This window comes from Hyperoodon ampullatus, assembly GCF_949752795.1.
Source record: "Hyperoodon ampullatus genome assembly, chromosome: 10".
NCBI classification, from domain to species: Eukaryota; Metazoa; Chordata; class Mammalia; order Artiodactyla; family Ziphiidae; genus Hyperoodon; species Hyperoodon ampullatus.
The window spans coordinates 42,632,840-42,653,307 of NC_136923.1; the positions used below are offsets into that span (position 1 = coordinate 42,632,840).

Below are 20,468 nucleotides of genomic sequence, written 5' to 3' on the forward strand. Positions count from 1 at the left end.
GAAGGTTCATTCAGTCACACTAATGAGATCTCCTGTCACATGCCACGCGCTTGCTGGGGCTTCTTCCTGAGTAATCTGATGAGGGTGTGGCAGCAGTGAAAGGCACATGGAAAATACATAATCCCAGACCAGCAGGGATCCCCTCCTTGTTTAAAGGAAAGGCACCACCTGCCTCCCCTCCACTCCCCCAATCCCAATCCGTCCCCAGGGGCGACAGGAATTAACCCGCGGACTTCTCCTGGTGCAACCCTGGCTCCTCCTCCCCACCGTGAGGTCTGCAGGAGGCTCTGGCTAGAAGTGGTGCTGGTGAAGGGCTGTGGATGAGTGACCCTTCTCCAGCCTCTTGATGTGGCAGGAGTGACAGAACAGGTGGTCCTCCAGGGGGTAGCAGCGGTGACCATCTTCATCATTGAGCTCCAGACCGCAGTCCTGGGGTGAGGCAAAAATATCCAGTGGTGACAAAACAAAACAAAACGGACTGCAAGAGGGACACAAAGGCCACACACAGTCCCGTACAACCAGCAGAGGGCGCTGTGTGATTCTTTCCGGGCAAAAAAAACAATGCCGGTGCGGAGACACGCAGCTCCAGCCCAGTGAGGGTCTGGACTGTACTGTCCAACACCGGCCACATGAAGCTCTCTGGCACTTGGAATGGGGCTGGTCAGAAATGTGATGTCATGTCAGTGCAAACACACACACCAGATGTCCAAAACTTAGGGCAGAAAAAGGATATAAAATATCTCAGGAAAATTTTTTTCTCTCGACTGCATGTTGAAGCGATAACATTTTGGATCTATCGGGTTGAATAAAAGCACAGTGGAGGGCTTCCCTGGTGGCGCAGTGGTTGAGAATCTGCCTGCTAATGCAGAGGACACGGGTTCGAGCCCTGGTCTGGGAAGATCCCACATGCCGCGGAGCAATTAAGCCCGTGAGCCACAACTACTGAGCCTGCGCGTCTGGAGCCTGTGCTCTGCAACAAGAGAGGCTGCGACAGTGAGAGGCCCGCGCACCGCGATGAAGAGTGGCCCCCGCTTGCCACAACTAGAGAAAGCCCTTGCACAGAAACGAAGACCCAACACAGCAAAAATAAATTAATTAATTAATAAACTCCTACCCCAAACATCTAAAAAAAAAAAAAAAAGCACAGTGGAGCAAGTGTCTTTACCTTTTTTTCCAGCACCTGGGGTACCAACCGACAGTGATTCCCACCTGTTTCTTCAATGCTGGCAGTGGGATCAAGCTATATGTCACCCACACTCATCGTTCTCCCGACCCACAGCATCACAAAATAAATCTCCTTCCTTGGGTGAATCCACTTAATTCTGGCTGAAATTCCACAAGCACTTAACGCGTTTGCACCCTTCACAACCTCTGGTTCTCCTGACAGTCACGGGGCACCAGTGACTCCTTCAGCCTGGGGTGTGACACCACAGAGAAGGGACAGATGGGCCCCACCTGCCTTTACACCAACCAGCGACACGCCTGTTGCCAAGGGGGGTTTCTTCATGATTTTCAGGGCTCGGTTGAGAGAGGGGTTCCCGGCACATAGAACAGACTACAAGCTGGAGGGGAGGGAGTCTATTCCTCAAATCACACACCTGCCTGACAATCTGGCCCCCCAAAAGGACCTGAAACCCACACTCCCCGTGACCCTCCCACTCTGTGGCTTCCGGGAGAGCAGCTGTGACTGGCTCAGGACTTGGTGGTTACAAACATGGAGAAAACAGTAAAGACTTTTATGCATCTTCTCCAACCTCCCTCCCCCCACCATCAAATCAGGCTTCACCCCACTTCTTCCATCAGCTCTGGAGGGCAGCCCCTTGCCCACATCCTGCCTCCATCAACCCATGATGCTTTCCTCTTGGACTTCTAGGATGGGTTTGGGGGGCCTTCTAGGGCAGGGAGGGGCCTACCTCGCAGTGGTAACACTCCACGTGGTAGTCTCTGTCCATGGACACGACTCGGATGGTCTCATCTGAGCCCTGGACCAAAGGAAAGTAAGAACCAGAGGCTAGCTGGGGGGCCATCGGGGCCACCACTGCCAGGAGGGTGGGGGAGGGTTCTGGGGCAGCAAGTAGGCGGCCTTAGGAGAAGAGCAGGAATCAGTAGTGGATACTAACACCAGCAGAAAAAAAGACACATATAGTAGATGAGAGGAACTGAGAGGGATGCAGTTCTACCATCTGGAATGTCAGAGTCAACAGTGAAAACACCACCTACTTGGTCTTGTTCATCTGCTCATCGTCTAATCTGGGAGTTAGTATCAAGTCAGAGAATTTGACCCAATTACAGGGACAAACAGGACATAAGAAGGACACTGGGCTAGGGAAGGCAGCTAATGAGAAAGGGGCTTCTTGGTGAAGACACCATTTATCTCAGAGTTGAGATTTTAGAAGTATTTTTACAAAGGTATAAGGACGGGACACAGATCTTGTAAATGACGCAGGGAGATATTCATCTCTTGGAAGACCCCAGGAGCAGAGTTGAAAAAGCATCTTACCTCAGGTGGAAGGATGGGAAGGCCACAGGCTGCACACTTGGGGGCCAACACCCTGGCGAGAGAAGCAAAGAAGCAGTGAAGGGCATATTGAGGTGTTTCGGGGAGACTTGTGCCTGGAGCCTTCCTCGCTGGCCCGGCCCTGCCTCCCACCTATCACTCTTCACGTGAGTCCCTCTAATTCGTCTATAAAGACAGACCTGGCACACTCCTGGGACTATTGTTTTGGGATTGTTGCCCAGCGGTAACAAGTGCATTTGCCCCCTCTCACTCTGCTAGGGCTGGAGGCTGACCTGTTTCCAGCCCTAGCCTCATACAGGCCCAGGCAAACTGAGGGTGGTGGAGACCAGCCCTGAATCAGGGCCTTTTGAAGTTTGGTAAGGCTGGAGCCACAGGGCTCGGCACATTCCTCCAGAGGCCTAGCCAGGAATCTGATTATAGGTTTTTTGGTCCTGTTTTTCCAGTAAACGTAATTCTTTAACCAGTTCCTGTCTGCACGGGCATCCGCTGACCCCCGAGGCCCATGCTACACCCCTCAAAACCATTGCACGTTCGCTGCACTGTCGAGAACAGTGCAAGCAGCCTGCAGACGTGCCTCAGCAGGTCCCCACCCTCCACCCTGCTGAGTTTCAGCCAGTGCGGCTTACACTCCTTACTTGTGGTAATCCCGGACACAGTAGATCTTGTTCTCTGAGTCCACAGTGAAGGGTACCCCGTCCAAACACTCATTACAGATGACACAGCGGAAGCAGCCAGGGTGGTAGGACTTCCCCAGGGCCTGAAGGATCTGGGGGTGCAAAGGAAGAGGTCAGGACTCAGCTGGGATTATAGGGAAGGAAGTGCCAGCAGAAGGGAGAGACACATCAGGCTGAGGGTCCATATGAGCAACTGCCACCCTCATCCCAGTTTCACTTGGACCAAGTCAAGAGATGATGGGGGCAGGAAAGGCTAACCGGGTTACAGGTATAAATAGGAGGAAACCAAATGGTATCCTTCTCCTGCACTTCACAAACCTCCAGAAGGGAGGGTTCTCTATCAAAAAACATGATTCTCTGCAGGAAATGATGCAAAGCAGGGCCATGAAAGGCTCCACCTCAGATTTGGGAAGCAGCAAATACATGGAAAGATTAAAGGAAACTCCACAAGGAAATGGAAGAGCTTGGGGAAAACCTCTTAACTTCTCTCTCCTGGGTGCCCCTACTAAGCAGCTTTGACTCTGCAGCGTGATAATCCAGAAGCCCCGTGACTCGGCCCCAGATTATCTCAAATCCAATTGTAAGTAAAGCCTCTTTGTTGCTGCTGCTTTTAAACACAGTGAGGAGAAAGCCCCATGCACCTTCTTCCTCTCGGCATCATTTGATCTGGATGTGACTGATACCTGGAACTGTAAGAGGCCATCCTGAAACCAGAACACAGCCTAGATGCGGAGGGTGGGAGAGAGAAGAGAGGTAAAGAACGTCCTGTCTATGGTGGTGTCAGTGAGTCACCAAATTAACTCACCATGGAACTGCCTCCCTCCAAACCTCTTAGGTGAGATAAAACACCTTTTCCTATTAAGTCAGTGGTTCTCAACGTATGGTCCCTGCACCTGCAGCATCAGCAACCCTAGGGAACTTGTTTACAATGCACATTCTTGGGCCCTATTCCAGCAATGGGTGTTTTAATAAAGTGATTCTGATGCATGCTAAAGTTTGAGAACCATGGGTTTGAGTTGACTTGGGGCGTTCTGTAATCTGCAGTTGAAAGCATCGCTGATGACTCAGTAGCAGATTCATTTCTGCGATTACCTGCGCCACGAAACTTAGCACGAACAACAGAACTATGGAATCAACACCAGCAAGCCTGCACCAAAACACCGTAGGCAAGGAATGTACAGAATGGTCGTGGGCATCTCTGAGTGGGGCCACACGGAATGCCTTCCAACAGGCAGAAGGAAGGGGACTTGGAACCAACGAGAACCTTGGCAGAGCATCGTAAGTCCTGTGGGAAAGCCATGCTGTGTTCTGGCCATGCCACACCTCACACACTGCAGCTGGGGGGCACCGGGAGGACGTCGTGCTAGCCCAGCCCTCCTCTGAAAGCTCAGCTTTCAAGCTTCCTTATCCCCTCTGGAATTTCACTAATCTTCCAGGCTTCCCAAGCTGCCAAAGTAGAAAGAACAACCGGCTGGGCTTCAGAGTCCCCTTGGCAATCTGGACCTTGGAATGCATTTGGCCCCCAGACTAATGCTGTCTTGGCAGAAAGAGACCCTTAAATTAATTTAACCCACACTGTGCCAGAAGTATGGTAGGATAAAGATACCATTTTGCTGCATTCTGACTAGGTGTAATAATTTTTTTCATGTGGGAAAAGGCCCAACCTCCAAGCCCAGAGTATTCCCCTCTACTAACAAAGATGGAGCAGAGACAGACAATTTACACCAAGAGTTGCACAACTGAATTCTGCTGGAGAACCAAGAATGGTAACTGAAGGAACCTTTCTCTGTATTATTATAATTCTTGGTGGCAATTAAGGGTTCTATTTTAAAAAAATAAGTGTCACTACCAGTCATTCGCTGAAAGTTTTCAAGTCTGAGAGGAGTGCGACTTCATGTTATCCCATGAGGTAGAGATGGTCTCCAAAATTCAGTTCCCCGCTTCCCTTGAATTGGGATTGGCCTTGTGACTTTCTTTGATCAATAGAATGAGGAAGAAATGATGTTCTGAGATTTTAAAGTCAAGGATGTAAGAAAATTGGCAGCTGCTACTTCTTCTCTCTTGCTGAAAGGAAGTCCAGGCTAGACTACTGAGTAAGATTAGTAGCCACGGGGAGAGAGGCCTGGAGGGTGAGAGATCATCTTGTGTCATCAGCTGAACACAGCTGAGTAAGTGACCCCAGCTAATGCCACATGGAGCAGAAGAATCGCCCTGCAGAGCCTTGGCCTAATTCCTGACCCATGGAATCGTGATAAATAATAAATCACTGTTGTTTTAAACCACTAAGTGTTGGGGTGTCTTGTCATGTAGTAATAGATAAATGAAATAACTTGAGGCCCAAAGAAGGCTTAGGATACCCACAGATAAGAACAGTGTATGGTCATGTTCATAAATTTGGACACTGTTGGCCTCATATGTGGTGGGTTTGTCAGAAGGGCTCTAAAATCAAGGACAAAATCTGCTAAAGAAATGGAGCCCTGTGGAGTTGGGCAGGCACTTGGGGAAGGTAGGGGTGAGGGTGTGTGGCTTGCGCCTGCCTCCCCCGGCGGAATGGGTGGAGGGCCACATTCCTAGGGAGGCCTTAGCCGCTTATCAGGACACCACTCACAGGGCCAAGCTGTGCTGTGCGGTGTGAGAGCCTGGACGGCAACAGCGTCTGTTCACAGACAGGGACAGCTTTGGTTCACTGTTTTATACCTGTCAGCATAAAACCAGAAGAAATGAGTGTTTATGTCCGCTAAAGACATGCATAAGAGCGTTCACAGCAACTTATTCATAAATTGCCAAAAACTGGAAAACACCCAAGTCCCCCTCTGCAGGAGAATGGATAAATAAAGGGTGCTATATCCATACAATGGAATTCTACTTAGCAATGAGAATAAATGAACTACCAACACAGACAACAACATGGATGAATCTCAAAAACATTTTCCTAAGTGAGAAAAGGCTGACCCAAAGGAATCTATACTATATGAATCCAACTGTATGAAGTTCCAGCACCAGCCTGGGGCAATAGAGGTCAGAATAGTGGGTATCTTTGTGGGAGAGGGTCTTTCTGGATGTTGGAAATGTTCTATACCTTGATCTGTGTGGTGTTTACACATAGGTATATACATATATAAAAATTCATTCAGCTGTACACTTAAGATGCACGCCCTCTGAGTTGTTTCTCAATAAAAAAGGTAAACAAACAAACAAACAAAAACAATGACTAGCAATTCCCTTCTCTATAATGGAATTAATGGCTCAGCTTAGAGAGGGATTTAACTCTTTCAACTAATAGAATGTTATATAATGATTTTCTCTGACCAATATATCAAAGAAATTCGATAGGGCTGTTCTCCAATGGTGAGCAATTTGATCCCTGAGAAAATAAGAACTCTGTATTCATTAACCTCACAACCTTATCCTAAAAGGAGGCCAGGAAGGAGGAACTGTCCCCACGCAAAAGATAAAGCCACTGAGGCCCAGGACAAGCTCAGAGAGCCATGGCTGAGCGAGGAACGGAATGGATAAAACCTGCTCCCTGTTTTGCTATCTCAGAACTAACAACGGGCCCCCAGACCTCATCTTAGGAAATGATCAAGCCGAGAAGAACACGGGGGAAAAACAACTGTGTTATCTGACGTTCTGCACCCAATTCCAAAGTAGCTGAGATTTCTGCAGCTCCGTTTGGCGTCTCACCTGGGACGCCACAAGGATCACGGAAGATCAGAGGGACGCCAATGTGACATGAACAGCCCGAAGGAGACAGTGCCAGCAGAAATGACATCATGTGGACTGGATGGCGAAGGATGCTAATTCCAGTAAAAGCCAAATGCGGGTGCTACTACAGCAAGCAAGCAAGCATGGGGTCTTCTTTTAATAAAACCAGATGTGGCCACAAATCAAGGTAGGAAACACTGTTCTCAATTAGTAATTTCTTTTTTCTCTGAATGCCTCCCCCTCCTACCACGCTATTATCTTGTTCGGCTGACCCTACTCACCATGTCCATGATCAGATGTCCACAAAGAAAACACCTGTCAGCAGACTGCTGGAAACCAGAGTACTGCAGTGGAAAGAGAAAAGAAAGTTAAACCCAGGCGGGACAGAGGAATCTTGCTACTTCCCTGCCAGTCATGAGGAACACAAGGAATTTCTCAGAAAGATGTGTCACCCTACACAGGATCTATCATGTCCCCGTGGACAACAGTGTGATGAATCACAGAATATCCTCTGCCACAAAAGCCATTACAAATGTTAATACCACTTGCCTTCAACAGCTGCACCCAGGCACCCATGACATGCCAGGCTCTGCATAAGAGGCTGCACAGAGAGAGGCGTCAGTCTCTCATCGGGTGGTGGTTCTCAAAATGGAGTTCCCTGGCATCACCTGGGAACTTGTCAGATGCGCAAATTCTTCGGCTCCACCCCAGACCTACTAAACTGGAAACTCAGGGGGTGGGGCCTAGCCATCCTGAGTTTTCACAAGCCCTTCAGGGGATTCTGATGCACACTCAAGTTTGAGACCATCACTCTAATTTTCAAAACAATTCTGCAAGGTATATAGTACACCATTTCTCAAATGGAAGTAAAGGGAAGCTCCGAAAGGTTAAGTGACCTTCTCATGCTCACACAGCCTGTAAGGGGTAAGGACGGGATTCAAATTCAACTCTGGGTCTGGTTAAAAAGCCAATGCCTTTTACAATTAGCTTCAAAGAAACTGGATAAATATTACTTACCTTACCTTACCAAAACACACACACACACACAGACACACACACACACACACACACACACACACAGCTCTACTCTTGAAAGAAACGAGGAACTCACCTCAGAAAACAGACTAGATACTACACACTGGAAGATACCAGAAGCTTAAATATTGCAAACACAGCTTAATAAGGGAAATGTAACGGAAAGGAAGGTGGAAAAGAAAAGGGAAATTTTCTGCAACTCTACACCACATAGTGTGGGGTTTTGCTGCCCAGCGCTTCCTCCTGATTCTAGGGGTAACAGTTCTTTATTTTCTTTTGGGATCCAGCCCCATTCCCCATCCTGTGGTCCTGCGATTCCCGTGGGGCTGACCCCACGATGGGTTCCAAGGCAAGGCACTGGCTCAGACCTGGCCAATCAGAGCCTCGCAGTCGTCCAGCACCCAAGACTTTGCCCAGGGGTGGGCACCTGGCCCACCAAGAGCCCATGAGACTCCAGGAGCAGGACAGGCACTTGGCCCATCAGATGTGAAACTGGGAGACAGTCAACTCTGGTGTGCCACCATCTGACTATCAAACACACAGCGCCGGAGACTGAAGTGAACATGTGGAGGAAGTGATTCCTGAGGGCACGCAGAAAGCAATTTCCTTGGGTTTGCTTGGCTGTTGCCGGCAAACACGAGTCATAATGAGTCAACCCACACATCTACGGAGAAGCTGGCCCCGAGCCAGCTCTGGGTCTCACGTTGGTGGTCCCAATGACCAGGGAGCGCTCCATGCCTGGCACTGTGTTAGGGTCTGAAGGTGTAAAGGTGAAGCAGCATGTTCCTCCCTCCCTAGGAAGTTACGGTCAAGTCAGGGAAAGACTTGTAAACAGACACACGGTGCTCTGACCACTGGCAAACCCGGGGCAGCAGCACACAGGAGGGGACACCCACTGCGAGGCGGGGGAACGTGAAGGCCGTCGGGTGATCTGGGCAAGCGAAGGGTGAAGACGTTCCAAGCAGGGGGCCCAGTGCAAGCTAAGGCACACAGGATGGGGCCATGGCGTGCAGAGAACCGCAAGCCTCAGAGTGAGTGAGATGGGAGGCTGCCCAGACCGCAGAGAGCTCCTGCGCGTGCTCTGAACCCTGGATCCCGGGCCTGGGCAGTGACACAGCACAGCAGTGAGGGGGCGGCGGAGCCATGCTGACGTCATGAGCCACACAGGCCTGGGGAGGACGTGGTGGCACCAGGCCCAATGCTTGGCCACACTCTAGGAGAGACAGGAAAGCGGAGGGGTAGAGGAAGAAGCTAGGACACTGTTCTCAGAGGTAAGGTCCCAGGCAAGGGACTTTTCTGCTTCAGGTGACTCTCAAGTACAGTGGGAGGGGCTGGCAGATGGGCTGGGGACAACCCTGGGGACTGTCTGATGGGCAGGGAGATTGTGAACAGCTGGCCTCAGAGGCACCTACGTGGCCGGAGTTCAGACGTGGGAGTCACTGGCACATGGACAGACTTTCAGTGCGTGGGAGAGGCAGGCAGGATGAGAAGTAAGGGGGCCCAGGTCCCAGAGTGAGAGTTAAGAGCTGGGTGGAGAAGGCAGAAATGGGCAAAGCACAAGAGGACAGGCTGAGCGACCCCAGAGTCCCTGAAAAGCACAAAGCTCTGCAGTTTGTCATTTGCCTGGGAACGTGGGCCACCCCATGCTTCTGCAGAAGGAAAGTCAAGACCCCTTTCTCCAGCAGTGCAGCTTCCAGATGGCACTACGGACCACAGAGAGAAACCACCTTCTTCTGCTTAGCCCAGCTTCTCTGCACGCTCCCCGCCTGACTCAGGGCAGGACTGAAAGGAGGGGAAGCTTGGGTGACAAACTCACCAGGAAGTCTTCCTCACAAAACACTTTGCCGTTGACAAAATAAAAGGCTTTTCCTCTCAGCTTCCGGCCTAAGGAAAAAACACAAAGGAAGGGTAAAAAGAAAATGTTAATATGCAGTGAAAAAACAGAAAAGAAAGGCAAAATCTTTTAAAGCAGAAATAATCATGCAAAATATGCCAATTATCGATAACAGTTTCTGGTTCCTGAAAGCTGTTGTGGTTCTTGGTAACAGGTAGACTCAGGCCAGAAGACAGGGTCCCCTGGTGGTTGCTGGCAGACTGACTTGGGAATCATCCTACACCCACTTCTTGCACCTCCTCTCCGCTGAGAAAGAAGCCAGCAAGACACTGGGTGACAAGATGGCAGAGGCATCCACATGTGGGGATACCAGGCAACAGTCTCCTGTGACGCTGCCGTTTCCCACAGACATTGGGCATCATCACCTTGGACATGTTCTCCAGGGGATGCTGGTGACAACCTATCAGGAAATTCCTATAAATTGGTCAGCTCTTATCTTCCTTACTTTCACATCTTTTTTCATCTGAATGACAGAAAAAACACACTGTTGAAAAGATGATGATTTTTCCTTGATCTCAATGGGGTGGGTGGGAGTGGGAAAAATTCAAAGCACCTCGACTCCTTAGATGTACCTTTAGTTTCCACAGAGCTAGGACACTGACAAGAATAGCACACTGTATCAATTCCTTGGATCCCTTATGAAAAAACACAATGCGCCACCTGTTCGAGGTAAACGGAAGCATCTTTGTGGGAGACCCTAGATCTGTATTCAGCAGCAACCCCAGATCTGAGAATACCTCCAGGGCCACACACAAATCACACCCAACAGACTCCGTGGAAGTTTCAAAAACTGAATGAATTCTAAACACTAGTGGAATCAAGCTCCTTAGGCCTAAAGTCACCTGAAACCAAAATCACCGATGTCGAAAACATTAATGGTGCTTGAGACACAGAGAAGTCCCCTCCATACACAATGGGTGTCCTTGCCTGTGACACCCCAGAGCAGGCAAAGAGCACAAGGTAACGAGGGAGAGGTTGCTGATGAAGACTCATCGGAGCTCAGAGAGGACTTTGAAAGCATCAATGTAGGGGAAAAGCCACAAAAAGAAACAAATGAAACTACAAAAGCAAAAAACTCCAGATGGACTAAAGACCTCAGTGCGAAAAACAAAAGCTATTACAAAAAAATACAGGCAACTGTCTTTGACTTTAGCACGGTAAGGATTTCCATGCACTGACCACCCACTTGCCTACCTCTATACTAAGCTTAACAGGAAGGCCCTGACCTTCTCCTGACCTCATCAGACCCTTTGCGGGGTGTTTGTTTGTTGCTGCCAGATTTACTGTTATCTCAATGTCTCCCCAACCCTCTGATGGGTTCCTCTAGAACGTTTTAATGCTCTGAGCATGTGCTACATTCCCTGAGGACGTAACTGTAATTTCAACTCAGCCTCAGACTAAGAGCTCTTGGTAACAGTCTAACCAAGGGAAGGGCAATAAATGGAATAAAAGGAAAGGCAAGTCGGGGATCAGAAGATGGCTACAACATACAACATAGCATTAGTATCTAAAACATACAAAGAAAATTAATAATCCTAAGAAAAAGACAAGCAACCCAGTGGGGAAAAAGATCAAAGGAAGGTGTAGAGAAGAGAAAACTGTTATTGAATCCAAGCTCGTACTGCTTGCCCCACGACAGGCCAATAAATGGAGAGATGAGTCGCTGGGACAAGGAATAGCGACTTTATTGGGAAAGCCAGTAGACCAAGAAGACGGTAAACTTCTATTCCAAAGAACCATCATGCCTGAGTTAGAATTCAGGCTCTTTTATACTAAAGGGGAGGGAGTAAAGTCGAACATTTCCTGGTTCCAGTCAGCTCCAGGGGGGATGCAGCCATTCACGGGTGGGCCTGGTCAGGATGTTTTCTGTGAGCTAAACAAAGGTATTTTAGCTTAATGAGCATTACCTGGGAGACAGGGTTCCCAGAGATGGGCCATTATGTATACTTTAAGCTTAAAGGCAACATGCCTTTAAGGATTAACTTGTAATAGAATACAAAGGTTCTTCCCTATTACAAAACCTGTTAAACTCTAGGCAACAACCATTGAAAAAGATGTTCAATCCCACCACCAATCAGCGCATGCAAATTAAAACCACAATGAGAAGATAACTCATCCCTAGATGGGCAAAAATCACCAAGTCTGACAATTCCCTGTCTTGGCGAAGTTGTGAGACAAAAGAGGCACCCTTTCACACTGCTGGTGGGAATGTCGATTGGCTTGACCACTTTGGGAAGAATTGGCAAGAGCCAGTTGACCTGAAAATTGACATTACCCACAACACACTGCTAGGGACACCCCTTGAGAAGATTCCCCATTGTGCAGAAGGAGGTGCATGTATGGATGTTCACTGCAGGGCTGAAATGAAAACTGAGAAACCCAGAGCATCTTCAGTGTTCACCAATATGGAAAAATTGGCAAATACATTGAGGAAGAATTTAGAGTTATATTCAATGGATGCGATACTAAACAGCAATCAAAATGAATGAACTAGGTCTGTATGTATCATTATGAATTGAACTGAAAATCCTCATATGCAAATGAGGAGAACTGTTCAACGATGCAATATTATGAGAGAGAGTGTATATGTCAGTTACATACACACAAAAACTAGTCCTATATATTGTCTATTGATACTTGTATATGTGGTAATAGTATAAAAGCTGGGATCGGAAGGATCCATACACTCAATTCATAATAGTACCTGCCGTGGGGTAGGGGGAAATGGGACGGGAGCGGGAACCAACATGATTCCAACTTATCTGTAATATTCTTCTTCCTTTATTAAAAATAAGCCAAAATGACAACATATAAATGTTTGTGCATTCTGGGTGGTACGTAAATAAGGGTTATTTCCTGTGGTACTTTCTTGTAGCTTTTTTTTTCTTGTAGTTTTTAAACTGCACACACACAGCTTCTTTAGATGAAACACTATAAACCAAAAGGCAAACGACATGCTAGACAAAGCACCTGTACTATATGACAAACAGAACTTAACCCCAATATGCAAATTACTCAATTAACAGCCCAATATTTTAAAACTGGGCAAAGAATGGGGGGAAAATGACAAAAGTAGTATGAATGACCAATGAATATAAAAGGATCCTTAACTTTTCTCATATTTTTTTATAACTGCAAACTAAAATAGTATACCAAGCTTTGTCCATCCAATTAGCAAAGGCTAAAACGAATGACAGTGTTAGTAATGACATTGGCAGACTGACACTCTCCACTCTGCAAGGAAAAGCAGAGACTGAAACAAGCTTTTTAAGGCAAATTTAATATTAAATTTCAATAGAATTTAGAAAGTTTGGATTATTGTGACCCAAAAATTCTACTGCACGAATTTATCCCAAGGAAATAATCAAATTGTTTAAAGGATCTTCATCTCAGCATCATTTATAACAGCTTACAAAAAAATGAGTGTCGGGCTTCCCTGGTGGCACAGTGGTTAGGAATCTGCCCGCCAATGCAGGGGACACGGGTTTGAGCCCTGGTCCAGGAAGATTCCCACATGCCGTGGAGCAACTAAGCCCGTGCAGCACAGCTACTGAGCCTGCGCTCTAGAGCCCACAAGCCACAACTACTGAGCCCATGTGCCACAACTATTGAAGCCCGCGTGCCTAGAGCCCATGCTCCAGAACAAGAGAAGCCACCACAATGAGAAGCCTGTGCACTGCGAGGAAGAGTAGCCCCCACTCGCTGCAACTAGAGAAAGCCCGTGTGCAGCAACAAAGACCCAACGCAGCCAAAAATAAAATAATTAAATAAATAAATTTTTTAAAAAATGAGTGTCAACCAAATATCTAATTCTTATCAGATAAATTATGTACTATTATGAAGCCACATTAAAGAATGTGTTTCCGACAGGAAGAGGAGAGTGAAGAGAAAAAAAAAGAAAGATTGTTTTCCAAAAATATTTAGCGGAGAAATATTTAAAATACTGCAAAATGGGGTTAAAAACATCTGTGTGTGTGTGTGTGTGTGTGTACACAGACATGGATATACATACACATTTATATGCTCATACACAGTCATTATCTCTGAGTAAAGGAAATGGTGATGTTATTAGTTTTTTTCTGCAATGATTATGTATATTAGTTTTATTGCCTGAAACAAACTTTAATGGAGTGAGAGAGTGTGATTGGCAATGGGGCATACGTTAGAAGTCTTTAATTCTGCAAAGTTTCCCTCCTGTCCTCACCTCAAAGTTATTCTAGGAAGTTCTCATTCTAGAACCTTCACAAGCATTTCCCAACTAAACTAGGGTAACAAGAATGAGTACCTACAGCTCAGTGATTTCAGGGTTCACTAACAGAACCCTCTGACAGCCATGGAAATTAAACTTAATTACTTTACTGACTTACAAATTTCCCCTCTATAAAAAGATTCCACAGGACTCAAGAGTTTTAGAAAGGAAAATGAAAACTAACTAGAGTATCCTTTCTACCTTGTGCCCCCGCCAGGCTCGGGGTGAGAGCTTATGTCCTGCTTGCAGTCCCTCCCTGGCAGCCAAGGCGACAAGGACACAAACAGCCCACCCTAAGAGGAAAACAATCCCCACACCGTCTGGCTGCAAGTCCGTGGAGCGCCGTCGCTCTACTGCTCCCTTCTGGGACGTCCCACTGGGATGACCTGGTTCTGATGAGAGGAAGGGAAGCGAGGCTGCAGCTACTGAGGAGGCCATTAGAGGGAGCGAGGAGGCCACCTGGAAACGCACAGGACTTCCTAGAGAGAGGTGAGGCTTCTGAGGCAAGGCGTGGAGAACGCCCCGCTCTGGCTCCTGGAACAGGGGCAGGGAAGTTCTAAAGAATCTAAGCAGGAATTAGCTTTTTGATTTAACAGAGGGTAGTCATCTCTGTTCCAAAAATCATAGAGGCAAATCATCACACGTACAAAAGTGTCGAACCCTCCAGCACTGTAAGAAACACAAAGTAAACGAGAGCTTTTCCCACTTATGATGACAACAAAGATTTTTTTAAACAGTCATATTCATTTGTGATGGCGGTCAGTGCATATTTCTGTAAGCTACAGAGGAGAGTGTAAAATGATTAACTCACCCTGGAGAGGAAACTTTAAAATGTTTATCTCTGACTCAATTGGGCTGTCTGGGACTTAGCTTAGGGAAAGAATCGGAAATGTGAATAAATGTTTACTTAGATCCAAATTGGCAGCCTTAGAGAAATGACCACATAAAACAGAACACATTTAAATGTAATATGTAGCCATTTAAAATACCAGTCAAATAAGTGTTTCATTGGTATTCGAAAATGCTTATACTATAGAAGGATACTCAAATTACATTAGTAAGTGAAAAAAGCAAGCTAGATAACTATATTTATAGTACAGTTCCATTTCAGTAACCTATACCCATACACACACACCTCTGATATGAAAAAAAAACTGGAAGGCTGCATATTAAAACTAATAGTGGTGAGCACTGGCTGATGGTGTTACAGGGAAATTTCACTTCCTATTTTATAATTTTCTTTTTAAAACTTACCTAATACTATATAGCACTGACAGGTTGTATTAAAGGGAAATTTCACTTACCACTTTATACTTTTCAATATTTAAAAATTTTTTCTAGTATTTAGTACACTGGAAGATGGTATGAGAGAAATTTCACCTTCTGCTTCATACATTTCTAGATTAAATTTTTCTGGAATTATGTATCCATAATCTGAGAGACAATACTTTCTTCTTAATTTTTAAAAGAAAACTCTTACGTAATAATGTGAAAAGTTAAAAAAAAAAAAAGTAAGATTCAATTACGTAAAGAAGAAATTCAAAGAAAAAAAGACTGGAAAGGAAATCTGTCCAAGAATGACAGTGCCTCTGAGGAGACATACATGGTAGGTATCTGTAGGATGTGGGGTGGGGGGATGTTAGCTAGTTGTTTGCTTCTTTATACTCTCCTACACATCCCCAAACTTTTAATAATGAACAGGTATCACTTTGATCATCATTTTAAAAAGTGCCCACTGGGTAGGCAAATCCTCTTTTTTTTTTTTTTTTTTTTGGCCACACGGTTTGTGGGATCTTAGTTCCCCACCAGGCATCGAACCCAGGCCCTTGGCAGTGAAAGCGCCAAGACCTAACCACTGGACCTCCAGGGAACTCCCTAGACAAATCCTTTTGTTGCCAGGCCCCAGAGCTGAGGAATCCCATGTCCAGACCCCAGAGGCCAGGGGAGGGCTCAGAGGTTGCATCTGCATTTCCTTGATTACCAAAGAAAGAAAAAGTATTTAGGACTCCGCCACAGTCCTGAGAAGGTGGGGCCTTCCTCTGCTCTGAAGGACTCAAACTCCAGTTTTCACTAAAGTTTTAAAAGACCCCCTGCGTTTAGAAACTGGCTCCCACACCCATATTTAGTTTGCATTTTGTCAGAGTGAGAGAAAAAAATTAACATCTGTTGATTGCCTTCTATGTTTCAAGTACTATATTTAGAACTTTCATATACTAAAAAAAGTTTTAAAGGTGTCTGAAAACACTGCCACACATATCACTGCATCATTAGCCCCCTTTCTGTCCACACCTGCCACATGCCTTTCACAGAGATGTTTCACAAACCACTCCGTGTCACCTACTCTAGGATTCAGCCAGCGTAGAAAGGGTTCACCTAAGAATTAGGCAGAAATAGAACCTGTCACATGTCAACATCACAGAGCAGTGTAAAGATGCAGGAACTGCTTACTCTTGGGAATCACTGGAAATGACACCCAGGGTTGCTCCCAGCTCTCTGGGTTTCCTCTTCTCTTCATAAAAACACCATACTTATAGGTTAAAAGTTATCATCTCCATTTCATAAATTCCAAGGCTCAGAGAGGCTAGCCCAGGCAGTAAGTGGGCAGGTTGGAAGCCAGGTTGTCTGACGCTGACGTGCCTGCTTGTTCCATTGTGCTATGAGCCCGCCCGCACTATTTAATGCTTGCTGAGTGCACACCTCCACGTACATTCCAGTTTCTCTCTTCCTACCAGGGAACGGAGAAGGGCATTTTCATTTTTTAAAGCACTTTCTATGTACTGGGCAATTTACCTACATTGTACCTCTTTGTCTTGACAATTCTGTAAAAATTCCCTGCGATGGCACCCATGTGGCTATAACGTGACTGGTGACTGACCCCCATCTTCTACCACAGACACATGGAGTGACAGTGAGGCCAGGCAGAAAACAGCAAGCAAACTCATCTTGAGAAGCAGGGAGGCAGAGAGAAGGTATCCTCCCGTCTGAATCACTCCAGATCTAGCCAATGAAATGGAAACCAATGAACCTGGAAATTCCTGGAATCACGGCCACTGTCCTGAAAGTTCCAATCAAGTGCAGGGCCCAGAACCACCCTCATTGACAAATAAGCTAGAGCAGCCAACCACCACTAGGTGGCGCCAGACCACAGCCACGACAGAGACAGGCGGGAGCAGCACAACCAGCTGAGAATTCCAGGCTGGCGGGTGTTGGAGGTTGGCGGGGGTCATTTCCTTAATCCTGCAATAATGTGACCCCACGCTTTAAGCAGTTTAACTCCACTTATTGCATTATATGCAGTTTTACTGAGTCTTCGTTTTGCAGATGGGGAAACAAAAGCTAAAGCGGTCAGGCAAACTTGGCTGTGTGTCTGAAGCTGAGCAGAAGAGCTGGGATTTGCACCCAGGTCTCACTAGTGCTAAGTCAACACCCTTCCCATCACAATATACTATCCCTTTGTCCCGGAACAAGTATTTCTCAGACTGTGGGAGGGGAAGAAAGTGGATTCTTTACCTTTCTAATAACACTTCTCCCCCACGCGACTCCCTTGAGTGGTGACAAATCACTGTCCTCACACTTCCTATGGTGGCACTACTTGGAGCCAGCTGTGCCGTGCCAGAGCTCATACACAGCAGAAGATAAAACAATGGTCGAGGCGTGAACACCAAAAAATTAAGCCAGCAGTTCTCAAACTTTAGCATGCTTCAGAACCACCTGGTGGGTTTGCTAAAACACAGATTTCTGGGCCCCTCCCCAGAGATTCTGATTTAGTAGGTCTGGGAAGGACCTGAGGATTTGCCTTTCTAATGAGTTCCCAGGTGATGCTGACTGTGCTGGTCCAGGGACCACACTTGGAGAACCACAGAGTTAGGCTATGCCTCAGGACTGTCTCTGAAGCAGCATCTCCACTTGAAGAGATTCATCTTGTTCAAACAAAGTGCTAAGACCTAGACCATCCCTATAACAATTAGCATCGAACATAAAGCTGTTGAGAGGGAGGCTGTGTCCTCATTACGTCTTTATAACTCTAGTTTCAGAATCATCTTGCTTCTAGTCCCTGAAATGGGAAACGGATAGTGATATGCACAAGAAAAATATACCAAATAAAGAGCTTTTCCACAGCTTTAGAATACAGTATTCAGAGTTGCTCTTTATTTTCCAATCACAACAATAGTTTATAAAATATTCACTAATAAATGTACAGACTCATCAAGAACCTGTTCCAAAAAGTCACCTCCCATAGATGCAGTAAATGAATATTTTATATATGCCTTCAGGGGCACCTTCAGATGAAAACAGAAAAATGTGGATAAAGTCCTGGCCTCCACAGGCTCATCTTGCCCCAGTGGGATGAGGAACAGGAAGAAAGAGGAAAGTGGAAAAGCAATCAGGCTGGGGTTCTTGGCTTTGCTACTTCCCAAGTGAGAGGCTGGCTGGGCACCTAAACGCCTGGGTTCCTCCAAAGAGGGTGCTGAGGAGAGGACAAAATCAGGGGTCACAGTGGGGCCCAGCACAGCACCGGCTCATGCTAAGCTTGTGACATAAGGCACCGTTGCCAGGATCCCTTCAAAAACCTTCAATTATTGAAGCTAAAAGTCACATCCACTTCCGTCTCCCTCTTTGTCCAAATCCTCCAGGTCACTGTTCCCTTTCTCAGTTTTTCTGTGGTAAAGGGCCAGGTCTTGGGGGTTTTGTTTTTAATTTCCACCTGTCAGACTTATTTTCTCGTAACATACAATAATGTGGGAAAATGAAACATATGAAATCCAAGCCTCAATATGCTCTGTCAAATTGTTATGAAAGTTTCCAATTTCTGTTGAGAGTGTTATGAAAAGTCTCAATTTCTGTGCTTCTGTCTTTACTGGCCAGCACTGGTTGAGGACCACACTCTGAGTAGCCCACTCCACACTGCAGTCTTCTTCTCACTAGCCACTCCACAGTCTTTGTTTTTTCCTTACAGTTTTCCATGCCCACTATTCCAGAGCATCATCATCTGAGTCAGAGAAAAGAATGCTGCACAGAGAAAAAATCCTGGAGATTCGCAGAGGGTCTCCTCTGAGGATTTAGCAGAGCACGGATCAGCACATGCATGTGAAGAAAATAACCACCGCTGGGGGTAAAAGATATCCGAAAGGATGAGAGAGAACAGTGCCTGGTGTGCACAAGGGCCGGAAACTGTCTATTCCCACCAGACAGACTGGGAAAACACATAATAATCCACGCAACACTGAGTAAAATACTCAGAAAGGCTTTGCCCTGGGAGTGGGGCATAATTACCCCTAGACTGAGCTCTGCTCTAAACTCACTTAGCAAATCATAAAAACCACACTGGAAAGGATTACTGTTTCTAAATAAGTTATCTGCACCCCAGAAGATTTAATGCTCAAGAAGATTTAATGGAATGTAAAAATATCTAGGACTCAACAAGGTATGATTCACAACGCATGGCATCCAATCAAAGATAATCAGGCACGTAAAGAGACAAGAAAACACAACTCATAATGAAGAAAATAATCAATCTATGGAAATCAACCCAGATCTGACACAGACATTAGCATTAGTAAAGAAGGACGAGTTATTGTCATTCTATTCCATATGCCCCAAAAGTTAAACAGTGACACGGAAGATATTTTTAAGAGGTCCAAATTGAACTGCTAGAGATGACAACTAAAATGTCAGATGGGGGCTTCCCTGGTGGCGCAGTGGTTGAGAGTCCACCTGCCGATGCAGGGGACACGTGTTCGTGCCCCGGTCCAGGAAGATCCCACATGCCGCGGAGCGGCTGGGCCCGTGAGCCATGGCCGCTGAGCCTGCATGTCCGGAGCCTGTGCTCCGCAACAGGAGAGGCCACAACAGTGAGAGGCCCGCGTACTGCAAAAAAAAAAAAAAAAAAAAAAGTCAGATGAAAGATACATTGAGTGGGATTAAAAGCAGATTACACATTGCAGGAGAAAACATCTATGACGTTAAAAGCATAGCAATAGAAACTGTCCAAAATGCAACAGAGAGGAAAAGAATCTAAAAAACAAAAAGACCATTAATGGGGGGGAGAGATAAATCAGGAGGTTGGAATTAACATACACACACTACTATATATAAGATAGATGATCAACAAGAAACCACTATATAGCACAGGGAACTCTACTTAACACTCTGTAACAACCTATATGGGAAAAGAATCTGAAAAAGAATGAATATGTGTATCTGTATAACTGAATCACTATGCTGTACACCTGAAACTAACATTGTAAATCAACTATACTCCAATAAAATTTTTTAAAAAAGAAAGAAAGAAAGAAAGAAAAGACCATTAAATGAGCCGTGGGACAACTTGAAGATGCCGAACCAGGGGCCACTGGAGTCCCTGAAGGGGAAAGGAGGGGGTGGCAGAAAATT

General features: G+C 46.2%; 1 protein-coding gene across 2 annotated transcripts in view; it reads right to left on the reverse strand.

The window, feature by feature from the left end:
• Positions 1-291: 291 nt before the first annotated feature.
• LIMD1 (LIM domain containing 1) overlaps positions 292-20,468 on the reverse strand; it is a gene marked incomplete at both ends in the record, with an annotated part of 67,924 nt that continues 47,747 nt past the window's right edge. For both annotated transcript variants that reach the window (XM_079713060.1, XM_079713059.1), the window contains 6 exons: positions 292-429; positions 1,914-1,982; positions 2,501-2,552; positions 3,154-3,284; positions 7,179-7,241; positions 9,749-9,816. In XM_079713060.1, coding sequence (XP_079569186.1) covers positions 292-429; positions 1,914-1,982; positions 2,501-2,552; positions 3,154-3,284; positions 7,179-7,241; positions 9,749-9,816 — 521 coding nt within the window. The remainder of the gene's footprint in view (positions 430-1,913; positions 1,983-2,500; positions 2,553-3,153; positions 3,285-7,178; positions 7,242-9,748; positions 9,817-20,468) is intronic.